The sequence below is a fragment of the Lissotriton helveticus genome, chromosome 5_1, assembly GCF_964261635.1.
Source record: "Lissotriton helveticus chromosome 5_1, aLisHel1.1, whole genome shotgun sequence".
NCBI lineage: Eukaryota > Metazoa > Chordata > Amphibia > Caudata > Salamandridae > Lissotriton > Lissotriton helveticus.
In genome coordinates, this window is record NC_136065.1 from 2,084,371,657 (window position 1) to 2,084,391,630 (window position 19,974).

A 19,974-nucleotide genomic window follows, 5' to 3' on the forward strand; every position below is an offset into this window, starting at 1 on the left:
CTGCCTTTCAGTTGTCCTCCGTCTCCTCTCTTTCTGTCAGCCTCTCTTCGTGTTGATCGTTGTTCTCCGCCCTCCACTTTGCTTCTTGCTCCTCTCTTTCTACGGCCGCCCTTTGTTGTGTTTTTTTTTCCGCTCATTCTTTTTTCTTCTCTTCCTCCTTTTTTGGTCCCTACCTCTTCTCTTCGCTTGCTATCGGCATGTCCTTTCTCTTTTTCATATGTCATCATTATAAGGCCCATCGTTTTAGCGGTGCTGTTGCTCATCAGGCATGGTCCAGGGGCATCGCCTTTTAGAACATGAATGTCCTCTTTCTTTACTTTGCCCTCGTACCTCAGTTCCTCTGTGAATTTTCCCAAATTCGTTACCTCTTTCTTTGCCCCCCAGGTGAACACTTTTACCTTGGACGCTCTCAGTGTCGGCTTTACTTCCATTTTCTCGTACTCTGATACACACATGACGTTGCATGTTGCACCACTGTCCAATATAAAGTCTGCTTCATGCGCTCCTACTCTTATCTTTGCATTGTCTGTCTTCCCTCGGCTGCTTTTGTCTGCTGGCTGTGTGTGCACTTCCGACATGTGGTATAATCTTTCCACTTTCTCTTCTACCTCTTCTTCGCTTGACCCTCGTGACATACTTCTCCTTCCGTTGTCGACATACCTGACGTGTCTTGTTGTCGACTCCTGTTGTCTTCCTGTTCTTTCCTTGTCGCCTCTGACTTGTGCACTATGGCACATACTGGCGTAATGATTTCTTCCACCACATCTTCTGCACGTCTGGCCAAACGCTGGGCATGCGCCTCTGTGAGGAAATCCCATTCCGCACTGGAAACAGGTTCCTTCGCGTGGTCTCCTTTCCTGTTGTTCCCTCCAGTCATTCTTCCATCAGCCTGGGCGATCTCTGTTTGTCGTGAAGTGTGCGTTTTCTATTTCAACGCTCTTCCCTCTTTCCATTTCCTTGGCATGCTCCGTTGCTCTCGCCTCTGCTCTTGCTAGTGACAGGATGTTCTCCAATGACGTCGGTTCCTTGAGTATTCTTGCCCTGAATCCTGTGTCGCGACAGCCTTCTATGAGCCTCAGCCTTATTGCTTGCTCGTTATCGAATTTGTCGAACTCACAATGTGTCACCAATTTTCTCAACCTTGTCGCGAAGTCATCTAATGTTTCGTCTGCTCGTTGACACGCAACAGTAAATGTATATCGTTCGAAGTCAATGTTTCGTTGTGGGTCGAATTTGGCTGTTAGGCATTTCTTTAGTTGTTCATATGTTTTTGTTTCTTCGGTAGGCAGTGTCACCAAAAGTTCTTCGACGTCATCCCCTGCTAAGTTCAGCAGTAGCCCTCGTTTCTTTCCGTCTGCTACATCTGTATCTTCTACGTATCTTTCAAACCGTCTGATCCACTTCTCCCACCTTATTCCTGCCTGTGGCTCCGATAAGTTGAACGGTAGTGGGCTCCTGTATTGTGCGCTGGGCTTTGGATCTGCCATTCTTGCCTTTTCTTCCTCCGTTATTCTCCTTTTCTTTTAGCCTTTTCTAGGCTTTCCTTGTCCTTTTCTCTTGTGTCCCTTTTGTGTACTCTTTTTCTTCTTCTTCTTCTGTTATTCTCCTTTTTTTTCCAGCTTTTTCTAGGCTTTCCTTGTCCTTTTCTCTTGTGTCCCTTTTGTGTCCTTTTTTCTTCTTCTTCTTTTGTTATTCTCCTTTTCTTTTAGCCTTTTCTAGGCTTTCCTTGTCCTTTTCTTGTCTCTCTTAGCCTTTTCTAGGCTTTCCTTGTCCTTTTCTTGTCTTTTCTGCTTCTTTTTCTTCTTCGCCTGACTCTGAAATGGCCGCTCTGTTTATTCCTATGGCCTTTCTTTTTGTTGTCCTGTTTTTCAAAATGGCCGCTCTCTTCTCGCAAGATTTCGCCATTGAAATCTCGCTCGCCTGACCCTGAAATGGCCGCTTTGTTGCTTCTATGTTCTTATTGGCTCTCCCCGCCTGACTGTCCAATGGCCGCCGAGATGTGCTCTTTTCTCGCGAGACCTCGCGCTCCTATTTCGAGCGCGAGGACCTCGCGCTTTGATTTCTGGCACTCGCGCTGTGTCTCGAACGCCTCTTACCGCGTTCTGCTGTGTCTCCGTTGGACGCTCTCGGGGTTGGCTCCCGTGTAGCTCCGTGCGTCTTTCCTTTCCCACCGACCTCGATCACGCTGGTCGATTTCTTGCACACGTGGCAATCATCCCATCTTCGTCGCCAGATGTCGCGTCCTTGCTGCATGCACCGTGTAGGACAATCACACGCAGGACACAGGTGGGTGCAGTTACAACTCTTTATTGTTCTTATTCATGCTGCTGGTTACACACGTCCGTCCCCCTGTTCGTCCTAGTCTGGTCTGTGTTCTTCCTGTCCCCTGACCGGATGTGGTGTCCGGTGACCTGGTCACCTCCCTCATGACCCACAGGGTCCTAGTGTCCTCGTCCCTATTCGTCAGGTCACTACAATGAACAACAGTCAAAGCATTCTTAACACATGGCTTCATCACTCACTGCCTGGAATTGTAAAGCTTAACCTTATCAGTGCTCATGACGAGCTCAGCTCGTCATGAGCCATGGTGGGCGAGTGCTCATGACGACCTGAGCTCGTCATAATGGCTCCAACGAACGCACGCGGGGATAATTTTCCCGCTGTGCTGAGCGTTCGATGAAAACGGGTGTGGCCGTGACAAGCTCAGCTCGTCATGAGCACCGGGGGCGTGGTGCGCGCCCACCACCCCCCAGCACAGCGGGGGAATTACCCCTGCGGCGAACGGGTTAATTGTAAATCTGTGAAGATGTGTTAAGCTAACAATCCTACTCATCACCACAGGGTGTTTAATGTGGTCTCCACTAGGCCACTTCCCTAACCCACATAACCTCATGCAGCACTGCTGAGTCTTGTTGAGCAGGCAGTAAATAACAAAAGTCCATTGTGTGCACACAGGAGAACCCAGACGTCTGGAAGCCGTCAGTATGCATGAACTTCCTGGACGCCTTCCTATCGTTTGTGAAGGAGGTGGTGATCGAAGACAACCCAGAGTAAGTATAGGGGTGGATCTGGAGCAGACAGACTACTGTGCAGTTTCAATGGGGTGTAAACGATGTAACCAAGTAAAAATATGTGAACTTGACAATTTTATGTCAGACTCTTAAATTGCTCAGCTTTTTAAAACGTCACCCGCACATGAATAGTTGTGAAAAAAAATATCTGCCAAAGGTAGGGATGTGTTTTTTTGTGCAAAACCAACCCTTGCTGGCAGTACTTTTTTAATCACTCAACATTCTTTAAATTGAAACTTCAAAGTTTGCGGAAGTAAATCTGCACAGTGTCACATACATTAGTTTCTACAGACTACATTCTGTGGGTGATAATGAACTAGAGCAATTACCCCTCCAGACTAAAACAGCATCTTACATTGGGTAGACCAGGCACCAAGAGGTAATCTTTCATCAGACCGTGGTCAGAGTTTAACAGTATTAGTTAGTGAGATCCCTTATGGTAAAATATGTAAGTAAATTTGCATTAATCGATGCTGCATCACACAAATACTTTGCTGCTGTCCTCTAGTCTGTTGTTTGGCCCTAAAATTAAAATGAGTTACGCCATCGTTCATCCAGTTCCCCAGTGATATCTTTTGTAAAGTGCCTGTATTATTCCCCATGGTCAGGCCAGGAATCCAGAGTAAGTTAAAAACTGGAATAAACAAACATGAGCCCAAAACAGTCTTAGTTTAGTAGCCCATCCACATCATTTGAAACAACCAACTCTTCAGCCAATGAGATGGGTGCACTGAGCTCTGTACTCCCCCTAGCTGTTACTGTGGCTCAGATTTAATAGCACTACAATGAAGCATACATTGTACAGGTGGTGAGCTTATACAATATATAGGAAGGAACGAGGATCGCGTGCAAATTTATCAAGGACACCAACACTGGGCACCTGAGCAGACAGTAAGAAGAGTCATTAATAAGCAGGATTGAGGCTGAAAACCACTACTTGGCCAACTGTAGACTTTGTTGCTGTGTCCAAGTCCAATAGTGCTGGGTGATGTGGGCCTGTATTCCAAGCCTCTGTTCAGCATATGTCTGGAAGCAGGACTCTCTCCACGTGTGCAGCTGTCCCTAATATGCTTTGGTGGGATGTTGTTATATTCCATTGAGATGCTGGCTGGAATGGCACATCTCTATGATGCTGTGGAGATGCTGGTGTGATGTCATCCTTGTGGCATCATTGGCAGTTGGTCCAGCTGTGTCTGGCAAGAAGCTGTTTGGGATCTTTCTCCAATCAATAAATCTACATGAAGATATAAGTTCCTGTCTCTATGTCTTTCACCTTCAGGGGGTAGCGTACCCTTCTTTGACAGTATGTTATGAAGGCTGAGAGCCAGTAAGCAATACCCTGTTTAAACAGGATTCAGCCTCTGCCCTGGCACTCAAACGAGATAAGGAGGTGGTCAGGGAATTATTGATGTAAAATTGTATGCACTCACTAACATCCAGCAAGTGTACTGCACTCCAAAATGATGTTAAGAGAAATGAGAAGAAATAGCGTTCCTTCCTCCCAAATTCTGAAACGAGTCTAGCTGAACCAGTTAGCCTTTTCAGAGTTTTATATAGCGGGAACTTGACCCGAATCGGGTACCAGAGCACTTTACATGGCACCAGTTGCATTACATGAGGACACATTCATTTTTGTTAGGCACAGGGAGATTAAGTGATTTGGCCAGAATAACAGGATCGTAAGACAAATAAGAGGTGGCCCAACTGTCCTAGGGGACCGAGCACTAAGTTACAGTGAAAAAACCACACTCCCCTAGGGTTTTTTTTGTACACAAATGTTATAGCCCTCACATCCGTCCAATAAGCAATTCACATTCACTCTCATACCCAAATATTGGAGTAGTAATACCACGAAAGGATGGCCTACTCAATTTAAAAAGTAGTCAGAAAAAAATCCCCTGGATTCAGATATGGCGCGTGAAAAACTATAGGTTTATTAAAAATGTCAAATTTCAGTTTAAAAAAACCAGAGGAACGCTCGTCCCACTCCTCGAGTCAAGGTTCATTCAGTTCCTGGTTACACAATGATTAAAACCATAGGTGTTCAATGTGCAAGTAAATACCATAAAAATACATCAACAAAACAAAATACATCCAATTCACTATACATGAGGATACCCTATTGACACAGAGAGAAATTCTGTTGTCTCTAAAGGTCCAACAATGTTACTCAGGGTTGCAAACCAGGTAAGAGCCCTGCTCCTACCCTTATGTTTACTCCTTGTTGGATTCCTTATTTAATAAAGCGTCAACGCGTTTCGGTGGTACACAAAGATCATATACGACCACCTTTTCAGGACTCTACAAATAACGGGGTTTTACTCCTCCATTGGGTGGTCAGAATGACCAGCAAACAGCTTTCCGTTTTTACTCTCACACAACTTCATTAAAAACCCATAGGGTTGTTCTAAAGACAGTACTGCGCTGTTCTCGTAGGCCACGTCCTTAAATAATCGTGCCTCAAATGTTAAAAATGTCCACCTTCCTATTTCTTCAAGCTGTAGGGTAGGTGTACCTCCACTCCCTTCTCACAAGACCAGCGTCTAATTCTGATTCTCTCTAGAAATGTGACAACCACCTGCGATTACTGTTTGATGACTGCTTGATAAAAAGTTGATGGAGCAAAACCAAAGGGCAGTGCATCAGTGGTACTTCAGCAACAGGGTCTTTTGGCTCCTTGGAGCCCAAAGACACACCAGAGGGAGTCGACAAGGATTCAAAGAGTCAGAGTATGGCCTCATGAATTTCTTTGATCTGTTTGGGAGATGGCCCCAGAAACTCAGAACCAGTTGCAGGATCGGCTTGAAAGGCAAAAAACTTAGGGCGCGAGATTGACAAGGTGCAGCCCCAAAGTATTTCAGGTGACTGCGAAAAGGGGCAGAGTCCCGCCTAGATTTCTTATTCTTTTTCGTAGACTTACTTTTCGGATTTCAACAAAGATCGGCCTTTGGACCAGCTTTCTCACCTCTTAGAGCACAAGCGGGACCATACTTTTTACTTGGATCAGGACTTAAACCAGTTATGTTACTGGTTAGATTGTAGAATTGATGGGTGTTACCAGGGATCACACACAAAAGGTCGTGACCCAAATAGAATGTGGCACAAACCAAAACGGTGGTGTCATTCTGATACCACCCGAAATAAAGTAATACACTGTGTGATTGGATTTGTGTTCTTCTGTATAAGAATTGCAGGGGTAGTTGAATCCCCAAATGTAGTTCTTCAGCGTCACATATACTGAGAAAATAAGTACATGTCTTGGTATTCTTTTCTTGTTTTTGAAGTCAAGTTTAGGGACAGAAGGACAGCCGATGCGTGTTTCGCCCGAGGCTGATAAGCCAAGGCTTTCTCAAGGCAGAAGGATCATGTCCGGTAAGTGTAGCAAATAGTAATCTAGGCAATCTTCAGGAGCAAAGTGCAAACGTGGAATCCCGGCTCACAATGCGGTATGACGTCGAAGAACTGAATTTGGGGATTGAACTACCCCTGCAATTCTTATACAGAAGAGCACAAAACCAATCACACCGTGCAGTCATGTTACTGAGTCTTCTTGAAGTTCAGTGATTTACAGTTCGCCTCGCAGTCCCAGTTGGCCAACACACGGTCACTGCAGGCCTTAGAGTGTAGACTCTACCCCAGGCAATACAGACACCTGAAGAGGATCATCAGATATTTGTTTTCAGTCCCTACAGGACTTAAAACTGGTCGTTTTGGTGGAGACGTCCCTAGCACACTTGAATTAATTTTTTAGGGAAATGTCTCAAGCGAGATGGGGAGAGCTAAGGATCTGCACCTGGTGGCGCAGAAAGAAAGGAACTGAGATCCGTGCGTGCACAGCGCCTATACAGACTTTGCATGCCTTTCCGAAAGCAAGGCAACGCCGCCTACAGGCACGCAGAAGTATTGCTGAATGGGTCCAGGATCCTGTCTGATGCCTGGAGAATATTCAAAAGGTGAGGAATCTATGGCTAGAAGTCTCTATCAGAAACACCATTCAGCTTGTAGTCCACAGGGCTTTAAGAATCCGCACTCCAAATCTCTGCCGATGAAATGGAATTGCTAGCTGGCAGTAGTTAACACATTTATAAGTTCTAATCCCAACAACTTAGAATCGGGAGTTTGCAAAAATTAGTAGGAATGAGCCCCTTCACAGGTCAGTGTATGTGATGAGAAGTTGCAATGCAGTATAAGAGCGCCTATTCAATTTAATGCTATTGGAAATGGGGCACCCCTGCCACTACTAAGACTTAATAGTGACTTGTGCCACTCTTAGCCACAAACTCAGAGTTTGGAAATCTCAAGTCTCACCAAGTAAGCATTTTAATGGTGTAGTTTTTTTTTTTACCCCAGGGAGTTTCCTGGTTCATGTAGCAGGAGGTATCAGTGATTCCTGTAATGGTGTAAAATACGTCATCTTGCTTTGGACTCAATAAGGTTTTGCAACAGGATAAGATCCTCTCATGTGGGCAATGGAGTAAATGTAACGAAGGAAGCCCCCAGTGCAATAAGACTCTATGAATGATATGCATGTGATAATTTAATGCAGATAATGAAACACACACGAAGAATGATCTCACACTAATGATAGTTCATTTTGTAAATGATGCTGTTGTCCTCTGATAAAAGTGTATTGTTATTTCTCACAACTGATACATTATCAATTCATTTGTTTCCTCAGGGTGGTGTACACCTTCAGATGGAAACCTCACGAGGATGTGCACTATTCAGTCAAGAGAGGCCCGGAGCACTGCTTTCTGTTACCAGAGTACCTGCAGTCTGCGATGTCGCGAGGACGCTGAGTGATGGAGTCCTCTCATCTTGATCGCCACAGACAAAGCCACTCTCATGAAAGCCAATATTGCTATTTTTACTGATTTTACTAGTCTTAAAATGTGTGCCGTAATCTAGATGTATATGACTCCACAGTGCAAAGCTTAATTACTGGAAGGATACACTTAGATACTGCATACAACATGAAGCTATACCTTCTTCAAAGAATCAGTACCACTATACCGTCTTCAAAGAATCAGTACAGTGATATCATCAATGAGGCAACATAGCCTGGACCTATGGTGTTTTACCAAAACAAAGGTGGTAAAGGAGCTCCTTCTCCCGGGTTCTAGCCCCTCTTTTTGGGGAACCCAGTTCTGGCCCACTGAACTGGGCCTTCCACCGACCCCCGCGAATTCTGTAAAGAGCCTCGGCGTGACCATCGACGCCGAACTCTCCCTTCGATCCCAAGTCAGCTCTGTAATATCATCCTGCTCCGTCCAACTCCGGAAGATTCAGGAAGTCAGCCACCTACTTCCCCCAACTGCTCTGATCATGTAATCATTTCTCTTGTGCTCTCTCGCTTGGACTTTTCCAACTCTCTCTATCACAGACTTCCTAAATCACTTCTCCACCGCCTTCAGGTAGTCCAGAACCAGGCAGCTCGCCTCATTTTCAAATCTCCCAAATGGCAATCGGCCAAACCCCTGCTGTACAAACTGCACTGGCTGCCTATAGAGCAGAGAGTGGCCTTCAAGCTGGGTTGCCTCACGTTCAAGGCTCTCCACTGCCCCAGCCCCGCCTTCCTGACCTCACTCATTAATCTCTACCGTCCAAATCGCAACTTACGCTCTGCCTATCTTCATTCGCTTGTCGTACCCAAAACCAGAACTATTAAATTCGGTGGGCGAAGGTTTGCCCTTTTGGCCCCGAAGTTTTGGAATTCCCTTCCCCTGATCATCAAATCAAGCAGCTCCCTCCTCCATTTCAGGAAGCAGCTCAAAACCTTCCTTTTTCCCCCACCCTGCTAACCCCCCAGTCTGTGTCTCACCTCTGCTCTACAGCGCCAGGAAACCCATGGTGTCAGCGCGCTTTACAAATTTCATTTATTAATAATAATAATAATAATAGGCGTCCAGTCCACAGCTGGCCGGTCTTGTTTTTAGCATCTGACACTTTACGAAAAAAGTATTGTCTCTTCCTCTGCTCAACAGGCACTCGACTTTTTCAGATTAACCCTGATCCCTATCCTGACAGCGGAGTCCGAGCAACTTGGCTGATGCCTGGTGGAGCTGCCTAGACAGCTATAGAGGAGATGCGCCCAGGTTCACCCCCTCGGCTGTCACCTACCCAGCCGGACGTTAGGTACAATTTCTCCCCGTCTCCCTGTGATGTCTCCTTCCTCCCCCTCCCACCGACTAATTACTATAAAATTGCATATGTTTTCCCCTATGTTCAACTATGCTCTTGTAACAGATGTAACTTGTAACTCACTGATCCTCATGTAAAGCGCTCTGATACCTCCGGGTCTAGCCAGCGCTATATAAAACTCTTCAAATAAAATAAACAAATAAATCTAGTGACAGTGACTTGTTGAATAATGCACAGCAAAGGCTTTGTATTGTGTACTGTTCAAACGCTGTCCATGTTTAGGGTATGCAGCTAGAATGTAGCGCCATACCCCCCCGCATGGCGCTCACAAGCTTGGTCCTGTTTCTTTCATTTACATCAATTGCACTGGCAGCCCACTGCTTTCATGCTTCAAAGGGCTTGCTACGGATCACCTTTCAATCAACTTCAATCAAACCTTTCAATTTACTTCTTTAAAATAACACAAAACAAACCTGTACTCCACTCATCCAGGCATCTTTGTGGATCAAGTCGTAGGTTAATACAGAGGCAGAGCCCCTCGCTCACTTTCATTACCAAAAGCGACAAGAAAGCTTTTGGCTAAATATGCACTTCATGTGTGCATTTTCTAGGGATCTATGTGCAACCTGCCTTATAAAGTTCAGACTCAGAAAGACTGACCTATGTATGCCCACCATGGCTGGTTTGGATCATGGCCCTCCTTCACTGATGTCTCATTGAACATCACTTTATTGGGATTCTAGAGAGAACCTCGCCCCTTAATGAGCACAACAGCCCAGGAAACATGCTCCTCCAATAAGCATTTTCTTTTACACAATTCCGGCCCCCTGGTTTCCCACTATAAAACATTTGGCACAAGAAGTGGAAAGCAAAAAAGCACAAAACTAGAAGTCAAGTGTTCAGACAGTTTCGGGTCATTAGGACAGCACTTCATGTGTGTGGGTCCACTTACATAGTGTGAACCTAGCTGGGACTCAATAGAACATTGAACAGAAGGGCAAGAACCCAAGGGACCTTTAATAATGATCGACAGTGAGATAGAGATGGAGGAATGGTCTCCAAGGTTAATGTTCTCTCTGAAATGCACTAGGTTATGAGCGGTTATGTTGGGGTTGAATCTGAGAACCTTGTAGGTGGAGCAGATGGTCTTTAAGATGAAGGCATGGGATTGTGTGCACCTTCAGGCTTACTGGAAGCAGGTGTTGGATGCAGTGGATGCGCATTTTGAGACCGAAATCCCGCGATTCCCCTCATATGTTCTTCTGGGACTCCCAAATCCTTTAACATATCCTCTACACTCTCGTAGAGGCCGGCTAATTGCTATAGCACTGGGTTCGGCCATGCAAAACATCCTCGCACACTGGCACACCACCAATATTCCTGCATTTAATGGCTGGCTTCACCGACTGTGGCATGTACTTGGGATGGAAAAGCTTTCTTTAACCTTGGCCGGGGAGGGATCCAAAAATGCAGAGTTATGGCAGCCTTTCTTGTCCCTACTGGACTCGGAATTCCATGAGGTCATGTGTCCTCGGTACCTCAGACTACTTCGCCTCTCTGACACTGAGCATCCGAAAGCAGACTGAGAACTGCAAGGGTATGAATGGTATGAGTGGTGATGAAATTAAATGATTACGCACTTGTATAGCGCACGACTACCCGTAAGCATCTCGGCGCTTGTACGAATACCGCCGAGGAACCCTTCCTGGCCTTTCCCTGTGAGGAGCCCACTCCTGGGCACCCCCAAGGTGAATTCAGGCATCCTCAGCGTTGTTGGGGCCGTTGTAGAGATTAAGCAAGCTATTGCCCAGAGGTGCAGAGTGGGACTCATGATTAGAATAGGCACCAAGGCGAGAATTATCAGGTCCGAGGAAATTGAGCCCGAGACCCGCCGAGGCGGGAATTGAACCCGGGTCCCGGCCAGACTACTGCATCAGGGTCTGCTGCTCTAACCATTGAACCACACTTCTCTACTGGTGGACTTGGAACACAGGTGGGGGGGTGGGGAGGAGTTGGGGGGGCTATTGTTGGTTTTCTTCTACCTCTTATTTTCTGTTAAAATTTAATGTCGGCTCGGCCTCCTTTGATGCAGATCAGACCGCATTAGCACAGTTAACCTGCTCGACTCCATCTGACACCCTTTTCTTGTCATATTAGAGGCAATGTGATGACCGCGATGGATGATATTGTTTTTCTATGTGCTGCAATTCTTCAATAAAAAGATTTAATACTAAGATGAAGGCAGCTTGAACTGATACAGAGAGAGGAGTACCGCAGACTCTATAAAAGGTCCATCGCTTCAACATGGGATGCCTTTGTAGTTTCATTCAATGACCCAGACCGCAGACAACTAGAGACCCACTTATGCGATCTATAGTCCTCCGCGGTTGTAAACTCAGAGTCCCTCCTCAGCATTCCAAATAACAAATCTTCAACGACCATGGCCGCTTACACACTCCAGTTAGAGACACACCTGCTGATGGTCGTAACCATAATTTGCGCTCCATACCCAGACTACTCCTCCCGAAACATTCCAGGCTCATTGCTTCCTGCTCAATTACACATGACAAAGAGATGGGGTTAGGGTGGGCATCGGGGACGTTTATGCTTGCTAATTTTATAACAATTTCTTTTGGGTACAAAATTACATTTACTTTGATATATTATTCTAGACGTTTTGTCAACTACAACTATACACAAAATATACCAACTGATTGGGATGTACTCTCTTTAGCTTATACACTTTGATGTGTGCACAACATATGTGGAATGACATCGATTGGATGATCCATGTCCTTGTTATTTGTATGCCGTAAGAAACAAAATCTAATAAAGTTTGGCTTTTAAAAAAAAGTAAGCTTGAGTTCAATAATGAAGGGGTATTTGGCACTACTGGAGAACAGAAAGTGAAAGTTTAAGATAGGTGTTTGGTATCCAGGTCCCAATTACCCTAAGGTAAGCTGTACGTAACATCGTCATTCAATGTAGGTCTGTCAGTAGAAACGCCACGATTTCTCTATTAAGGTTGAAGATGAGAGGGTGGAGAATGACAGTGCAGCCCCCAGTGTGACCAACCGATGTATCTACAGAATGAATGCTGTACAGAATGAATTTATTAACTGTTCATTTAATTAAAATCATTACAGTAAGAAAGAATAAAACTGGTGAGTAAAAAAATTATCACATTAAAACTATAAAGACTGCTAGTTAAAAAGGTTTTTTTCCAAGTATAAATCCCCGCTTCGATGCACCCGCCAGCACCGGGTCTTTATCATAAGTCCATGCACCAAGTTTCTTAGACCGCTGCGTAGGCCTTGGCGGTTTTCTCCTACAGCAGTCTGTGGATCGTTCTCCTTTTATCTAGTACAAGAAGATCTCTTCTCTCTGGCAGCCACAGTAGTCTTCATCTACAGCAAGCAGAGGTGGGTCTTTAGGGACATGGGGAGCCTTAAAATTCCTTTAAAGCAACATTTAAAGCCCCGCATAAGCATTAGAAACATTTTAAAACTCTTCCTTTACTAGTAGGATGCTGGATTCTCCTTTTCTTCTTTTATTTTGTTTTTCAAGATGCAGTTTCTTTTAGCACTACAAAACGTTTGTAGTATACAAGCACTTACATAAATCAATCAAATAGGAGTATTTTTATTTATTTATATATTTTATTAGTTTTCCAGCGTTTAAGTCCATTACACACTTAGTTATTTAACAGGAGGAAATGATAGACATAATCTGCACATCATCATAACGACTACGCAATACATTGGTAATACATGGTAAGTTATTGAACACACATCGCCTTGTTTTGACAGGATCAGTGGAGAATATAGAAAGAGATGGTGACTTTCTGTACCCACAAACGTGACGTCCTATGGCGTCTTGTGCATTGTGGTATGAGACATGGGGATGAGATGTGATGTGGGGCGGCGTGTTCTCTCGTTTGTGCGCTTTCCCCTGATCTCATCCATTAGCCAGTTTGTGGTGTCTCCCCCAGCATGAAGGTGCAGTGTGAAATGATCCCGATTAGACAGTTATTTATAACTAATATTATATTCACAGTTTCATAACGAACGTGTCAAAGGGGGAACTATTTTGACACCCGAACTTAACCAAAAGAGAGGGAACAAGGAAAGGAAGATGGCTTGAAAAGGAGAGGGTGAGGATAATGGGTTGGTGTGTCAGGAAGAGTGTCAATGTGCGTCCGCAGAGGTAAATTTCCAGTTCCCGGGCAAGGGTGCGCGGCGGTCAAGGTCACTGGTGGGGTAGGTCCCCTCCATGATGGCGGCGGGGGTGGGGGGGGAAGCGGTCCAGCAGAGTCCGATGGACACCGGGGGGTCGGTGTCATGGCGGTGGGGGTCCTGAGCAGTTGTCATGTCAGGTCTCTGCAACATCGTCTCGTCATGCAGGTGCGAGTTGTGCCTTTCACCAGGTCGGGCCAGTGGGGCGTCAGTGGGGGTATGATGTATTCTGTCTCTGCCATTGCACAGGTCTGGCTTAGAGGTGGGTGCCACTCAAGTGATCCCCTGGTCTAGGCTCGCCTGCTGGAAGGATTTCACAGTTTCATCCCAAAGCTGTGCGATGGGGATACCCTCCGCTCTCGCCCAGTTATCAAAGGAAGCGTACCAATGCTTGGCGTGTGGGGGTTCATTCTTTTTCCCCCGCTTGGTGAGCAAGCGCTTGGCTGTGACTAGTCCCAGGTCCCGGAACCTAGCCGGCACCCTGTTTAGTTTGGTCCTCTTGTACAGTCCCAGAATGCAAGCCTCCCATGTGTGCGGCAGGTCATCGCCGGTGCTCCGCTTCAGCAGGGTGGTCACTGTGTTCCAATATGTTGATATGATGGGGCAGGCCCAGAGCATGTGTAGGAGGTCTGCATCGACCAGGGAGCATCTGGGGCACGCGGTATTAGTAGCCGAGAAGTATGTGTTAATCTTGTCTGGTGACAGATAAGCACGGTGTAGTATGTAAAATTGTATTGTCTTGAATCGGGAGTTGCGTGGGATGTTAATTGGGCTAGCCAGTACCACTGCCCATTCTTTGCCCGTCCATGCCCTCCCTCTATCCACCGTCCACTTATCCCGTAATTGTTGGGTGGGGTGTTGTGTGTGTATCAGGAGAGCTTGCGTCAGCCAGTGGACTATGTGTGTGCCGTTGCCCATAACATGGAGATATTGTATGAAGTGATGTATCGGCGGTTCTTCAGTCATGTCTCCCCAAGGGCGCGCAAGTGTACGTGTTATGGACGCATGTAGGAGGAATTGTCCGGCTGGTAGGCCTGTTTCTCTCGCCAGCGCCTCAAAAGGGAGTAATGCGCCGTCCGCATACAAGTCGCCCAGTGTCTCCACCCCAGCCTGCACCCATCTGTCCAGCATTGCCTCTGTCACCTCTCCGCCATCTCTGGGAGTGCCCAATAGCGGGAGTGCTGGGGCATAGGGCTTCACTTTGCGTGTTAATTTTAAGGTGCGCAGGAAGCATCTGCGGGCTACAGCCACATGTAGCTGTGTCGGGCAGGGGGCTCTGGTCAGGGGGTGAAACAGCATGCACGCCTGTGCATGGGTCCAAATCGTGGCGTCCGTAGCGGCATCGTCTAGGTTCCTGCCACTTAGCCATCCCGTCACCCACTGCATCTGGGCGCCAGGTAATACAGTTCCAGGTTGGGGACCACAAGGCCCCCGGCCTCCGTGGGGGCATAGAGTTTTGTCAAGGCTACACGGGGTCTGCCGGTGTTCCAGATGAGGTTCCGGAGTAGTGTCTCTAGTTCCCGGAATAACCGAGCTGGAACATATGTTGGGATATTGGCATAATAATATAATAGTCTTGGCAAGACTATCATTTTTGTGAGCGCAATGCGGCTAGGCACGTTGAGAGGGAGGGTCTTCCAAAACGTTATTTGCACCTGTATGGAGGAGTTAGCCCTGACCAGGTTCCCCTCCAGTATGTCCAGCGAGTCTCTGTAAATGCGTATTCCAAGGTACCTGAATGTTGTAGGGTACAAGGTGAGTCTCCCGCCATTGATGTTGATGTCGCATTCCCGTGTTTCTGGGCTGAAGGAGTACGCCCCTGATTTGGCCCAGTTGACTTTGAGTCCCGACATGGACTCAAAGGTCCAAAAGGTATCCGACAGGGATTGCGGTATAAGGGTCAGGTCTCTGATGTATAGGAGTAAATCGTCCGCATAGAGTGAGACCATGTGTAGGCCCCACTCCCCGCCCTGCGCCCTTAACAACGCTGCAAGGGGTTCCATGGCCAGCGAGAATAGCAACGGGGACAGGGGGCAACCCTGCCTGGTCCCTCTCCGTACCCGGATTGCGTCCGACAATAACGATTCAGAAAAGGGGGTGGTGATGAACAGAGTGTCTGAATTAAGCAGACCACTCTTACCCAGTCCAAAGATCAGGGCTTGATCCATCACCGTTATTTAGCTCACTGCCCCATCCCAGCTCAGAACCTGGCTATATGCAAATTAGTCTGTCCCTGGCCCAATGCATCATGGGAACAGGGCAGACCAAACTACCAAGCCAATTCTTCACCAGAAAGGAGACAAGCTACCGGGGACCGGTTTCTGGCATTTCAGCCTCGTCGGCCCGGCTTACTTGAATCCTGATGGAGCAGTGATCAAGGGACTTATGTCCGAGTATACCCTGCCACACCTATAGTGGCCAAAAACGATTCAGAAAAGGGGGTGGTGATGAACAGAGTGTCTGAATTAAGCAGACCACTTTTACCCAGTCCAAAGATCAGGGCTTGATCCATCACCGTTATTTAGCTCACTGCCCCATCCCAGCTCAGAACCTGGCTATATGCAAATTAGTCTGTCCCTGGCCCAGTGCATCATGGGAACAGGGCAGACCAAACTACCAAGCCAATTCTTCACCAGAAAGGAGACAAGCTACCGGGGACCGGTTTCTGGCATTTCAGCCTCGTCGGCCCGGCTTGCTTGAATCCTGATGGAGCAGTGAGCAAGGGACTCATGTCTGAGTATACCCTGCCACACCTATAGTGGCCAAAAACGATTCAGAAAAGGGGGGGAAAACGGTGATGGATCAAGCCCTGATCTTTGGACTGGGTAAGAGTGGTCTGCTTAATTCAGGCACTCTGTTCATCACCACCCCCTTTTCTGAATCATTGCGTCCGACAATAGCCTGCCCGTGCGCACACGCACAGTCGGTCTTTGATAAAGCAGTCTCACCATGTCGATGTACTCGTCCCCGAGGTCGTATTTCTCCAGCGTTGCCCTGATGTAGGGCCACTCGACAGAATCAACGGCCTTCTCGAGGTCCAAAACAAGGCATCCCGATCGAGGCCATTGGTGAGTGGCATAGGTTTGTACTCTAAACAGTCTGCGTATGTTGCGGGATGTACTACGCGTGGGTACAAAACCGTTCTGGTCGTGGTGCACAAGAGTTGGGGCCAGGCGCTGGGCTAAGGTAGAGGCGAGTATTTTGTAATCGGTATTCAACAGGGGCAGCGGCCGGTAAGAGCCCATTTGTGTGCCATCCCTGCCGGGCTTTAGGAGGGAGATGAGGGTGGCCTCACTCAGCGTGGGGGGGGAGAGCGGAGTCCTCAGCGGCAGCTGCATACATTTTTAACATTTCAGGAATTAGGACATCTGAATAGGCCTTGTAGTATTCAGCCGGTAACCCGTCGGGGCCTGGGGATTTACCATTTGACAAGGCAAAGATAGCGGTGCGGAGTTCCTCGGGCGTGAGTGGCACCCCTAGATCATCCCGCTGCGCAGCAGTCAGCCCTGGTAGTTGTATGGCCGAGAGATAATCCGCGATATCCGCGGCGGAGGCCCGCAGCTGGGAGCGATATAAAGTCCGATAGTGGCCCGTGAAGGCCATGTATATTTGAGCTTGCGTATAATACCACCTCACCCCCATCAGTACATATCGCAGATATGGGCGCTGAGCGGTCTTCCTGCTTGATAAGCCACGCCAACAATTTTCCGGGCTTATCACTGAGATGGTGTGTGCGCGCCGAGTGGGCCGTGTAATTGACATGGCATAGCCGTTCCAATAGCTGTGCATGTTCTGTGCGTGCTGTGAGTAGTGGTCCATCTGCGCACCCTATTGCCTCCTGTTCCCGCCGGAGTAGGTCAGTCTCAATGAGCGCTAGGTCCCTCTCTAGCTGCTTCTGTATATGCCCCTGCGTGCCCAGGCAGTGTCCCCTGATTACAGCCTTAAAGGCGTCCCATTCTATCTGGGGGGAGGACGCCATTATTTTCAGCAAAGTATTGCATTGTTTGTACGGAAAGGGGCGTCTAAGAGTAAAGCCTGCTGCAGTTTCCAGGTGGGGATGGGCGGGTGGGGGCGATCCCTGCTATTTTCAGGGTGTGCGGGTTTTGATCGGAGTGGGTGCGGCCCATGTAGTACGTGTCTGCGACAAGAGGAAGAAGGTCCGTGGACATTATGTATCGGTCTAACCGTACGTGCAAGGTGTGTGCTCCCGAGAAGTAGGAGTATACCCTGGAGGTGGGGTTGCGAGTGCGCCAAACATCGTGAAGTCCCTATCGTGTCGCCCAGGTAGTGAGAGCCTTCATGGCTCCATGCGCCGATGTGCCAGGGTGGGGTGGGGAGGAACGGTCCAGTGCAGCATCTAGTATGCAATTATAGTCGCCTCCCAGTATCCAGGGGATGCCATGCCAGGGCGCCAATTTCATGGATAGCTGTGCAAAGAAATCACCCTGGTCAGTATTGGGGGAATATAGGGAAGCCAGAACCACCTGTCGCCCATCCAACCTGCCCTGAATTATCACATACCTGCCCCCGGGGTCTACGTGTGAGTGTATGATCGTGAAGGGGGTCCCGGGTCTCACCCATAGTAGCGCTCAGCGGGCATAGGAAGAGTATTCCGTGGCATGTAGTTGCCCGATCAAATAGGAGTATTAAGGCTGACTCTTGGTACCGTAAACTCAAAAGACCCCAGCAGGGTTTTCCTGTAAGCCTTACAGGGTTGAGATGTGTCTCACTGACCAATTCCATGGTTTCTCAAACTAGGCTCAGAACGAGGATTTTAAAGGATAGTATTTAGTGTACCTTGGAAAAGGAATGGGTGTTCTAGAGGGAAACAACTGAAACTACAACTAGTTAGTCACAAACAAGCCACCCCTGCAGCTCAGGGCAATGTAACTCAATCATGCCACAGTTTGGTGCATAGGTTAGAATGTGACATAATAGTGCCAAGTTTGGCTCTGGTACCAAAGAGGAATCCAAAGTAGTGGATCATGGCACTAGTGTCACCTGCTCACCTGAAAAAAAACATGCACCCAAGCTCCTACCAACTAAGGTTAATGGCCATCATAGTTCCCTTTAAGTTCGCTCATGAGCAGACGTGGATTTTCCACAATAGGATTTTCCTCTACGCTTTGGGGTATGGTAAGGACGGGGGTGTTGGTTTAATGGCAGCATTGTGATTGGCTGGGACGCCAACCGCACAGGTGTCTATGGGGAGGCCGTATTCTCCATGAGAAAATAAAAAGACACACAATTGATGGACGGAATACAGAACAAATCAAAACATTCACCCCTGTCAAGAGATCTAGGTTAAATCAATCATTCTTTTGCTCACCATGCCATGGACCTGGTTTGACAGTTCTCATGAGGCACAGGGTCAAGACAGATTTGCATATGGCCAGGTCTAAGCTGGGGTGGCATGGTGAGCAAAAGAATCATGGATTTATCCCAGATCTCCTGACAGTGGGGAATGTTTTGATTTGTTCTGCATTCTGTCCATCAATTGTGAGTGTTTTACATGGAAAAATGGCAGTGGGCGCATGACTGGTTTAGTCAGCCCAAGAGGGCTGACCAAACAGTCAGGGCCTGCAACATTGGGATAGCCACTCCTCCCCTGCCCTTTTGTAGGACCACCCATCCACCCACCCCCAAACAAAACCTTCTGCTTTTACGCAGTGCGAGAAGCAGTAACATAAAATGGTATACCATTTTATGGTACTGTTTCTCGCACCGCAAGAAAGCAAGTGGGGCGACGCTCCTCCGCCCACATGGAGGAGCCGCCCGGTTTATTAGGCACAGGCGAAATAAGCGATTTGAAGACAAATCGCAGGATGTTGAGCTGACGCCGAGACTGCAAGTCAGCACAGCTTTGGCCAAAACACTACATCTTCTCCCCTGCCTGGGGACTGAGCTAATATATATCTATCCCACCCACTAGGCAGCAATTTGTGTGTGTTTGGAGATTAGGCCTGCAGGTGTCTGCTGCCCAGTCACTGCAAGCAAACAAGCATCTGCAATGTAATAGGTTGTGCACTTGCGAGAGTTTAAGCGATTGGCATTGTAAATGAGAATGCCTTTTATTTATGTTTTGGTTTTAATACGTAAATAAAAGGCATTGTCATTTACAATGCCAATGGCTTAAACTCTCGCAAATGCAAGACCTATTGCATTCCAAATGCTTGAAGGTATTGCTGAGTTGCCCCTTCTGTCTCCCATGGCCACTGAAGAGCTCCCCGTTTGCTACGACTTAAACAGACAAGCCAGTAGTCACAACTGGGCACGAGAGACCCTCATGCAGTAAGAGAAACTCATTAAAGAAAATAGTGCTTACAGACAAAAGTAGACGTACTTTGTAACAACCGAAGTAAAAGGACCAGTCCTCATGGGAGTTTACAAATGAAGATAAGGCTGTACTAAGGAGGGACTAACTAGCCAAATTACAAATCAGGAGCCAGCATTTACGAAGGACAATGACACAAGCCAATGACAAATATGGGTGGAGACTGGGACGGGCTTTAAGTACACACTCCAAT

General features: G+C 47.3%; 1 protein-coding gene across 1 annotated transcript in view; it reads left to right on the top strand.

The window, feature by feature from the left end:
* The window catches only part of LOC144756335 (decapping and exoribonuclease protein-like), a 157,003-nt gene extending 144,938 nt beyond the window's left edge, over positions 1-12,065 (top strand). The window contains exons 8-9 of the mRNA XM_078646057.1: positions 2,956-3,050; positions 7,750-12,065. Of these exons, the coding sequence (XP_078502183.1) occupies positions 2,956-3,050; positions 7,750-7,870 (216 nt within the window). The 3' untranslated portion in view covers positions 7,871-12,065. The remainder of the gene's footprint in view (positions 1-2,955; positions 3,051-7,749) is intronic.
* The last annotated feature ends 7,909 nt before the right edge of the window (positions 12,066-19,974 follow it).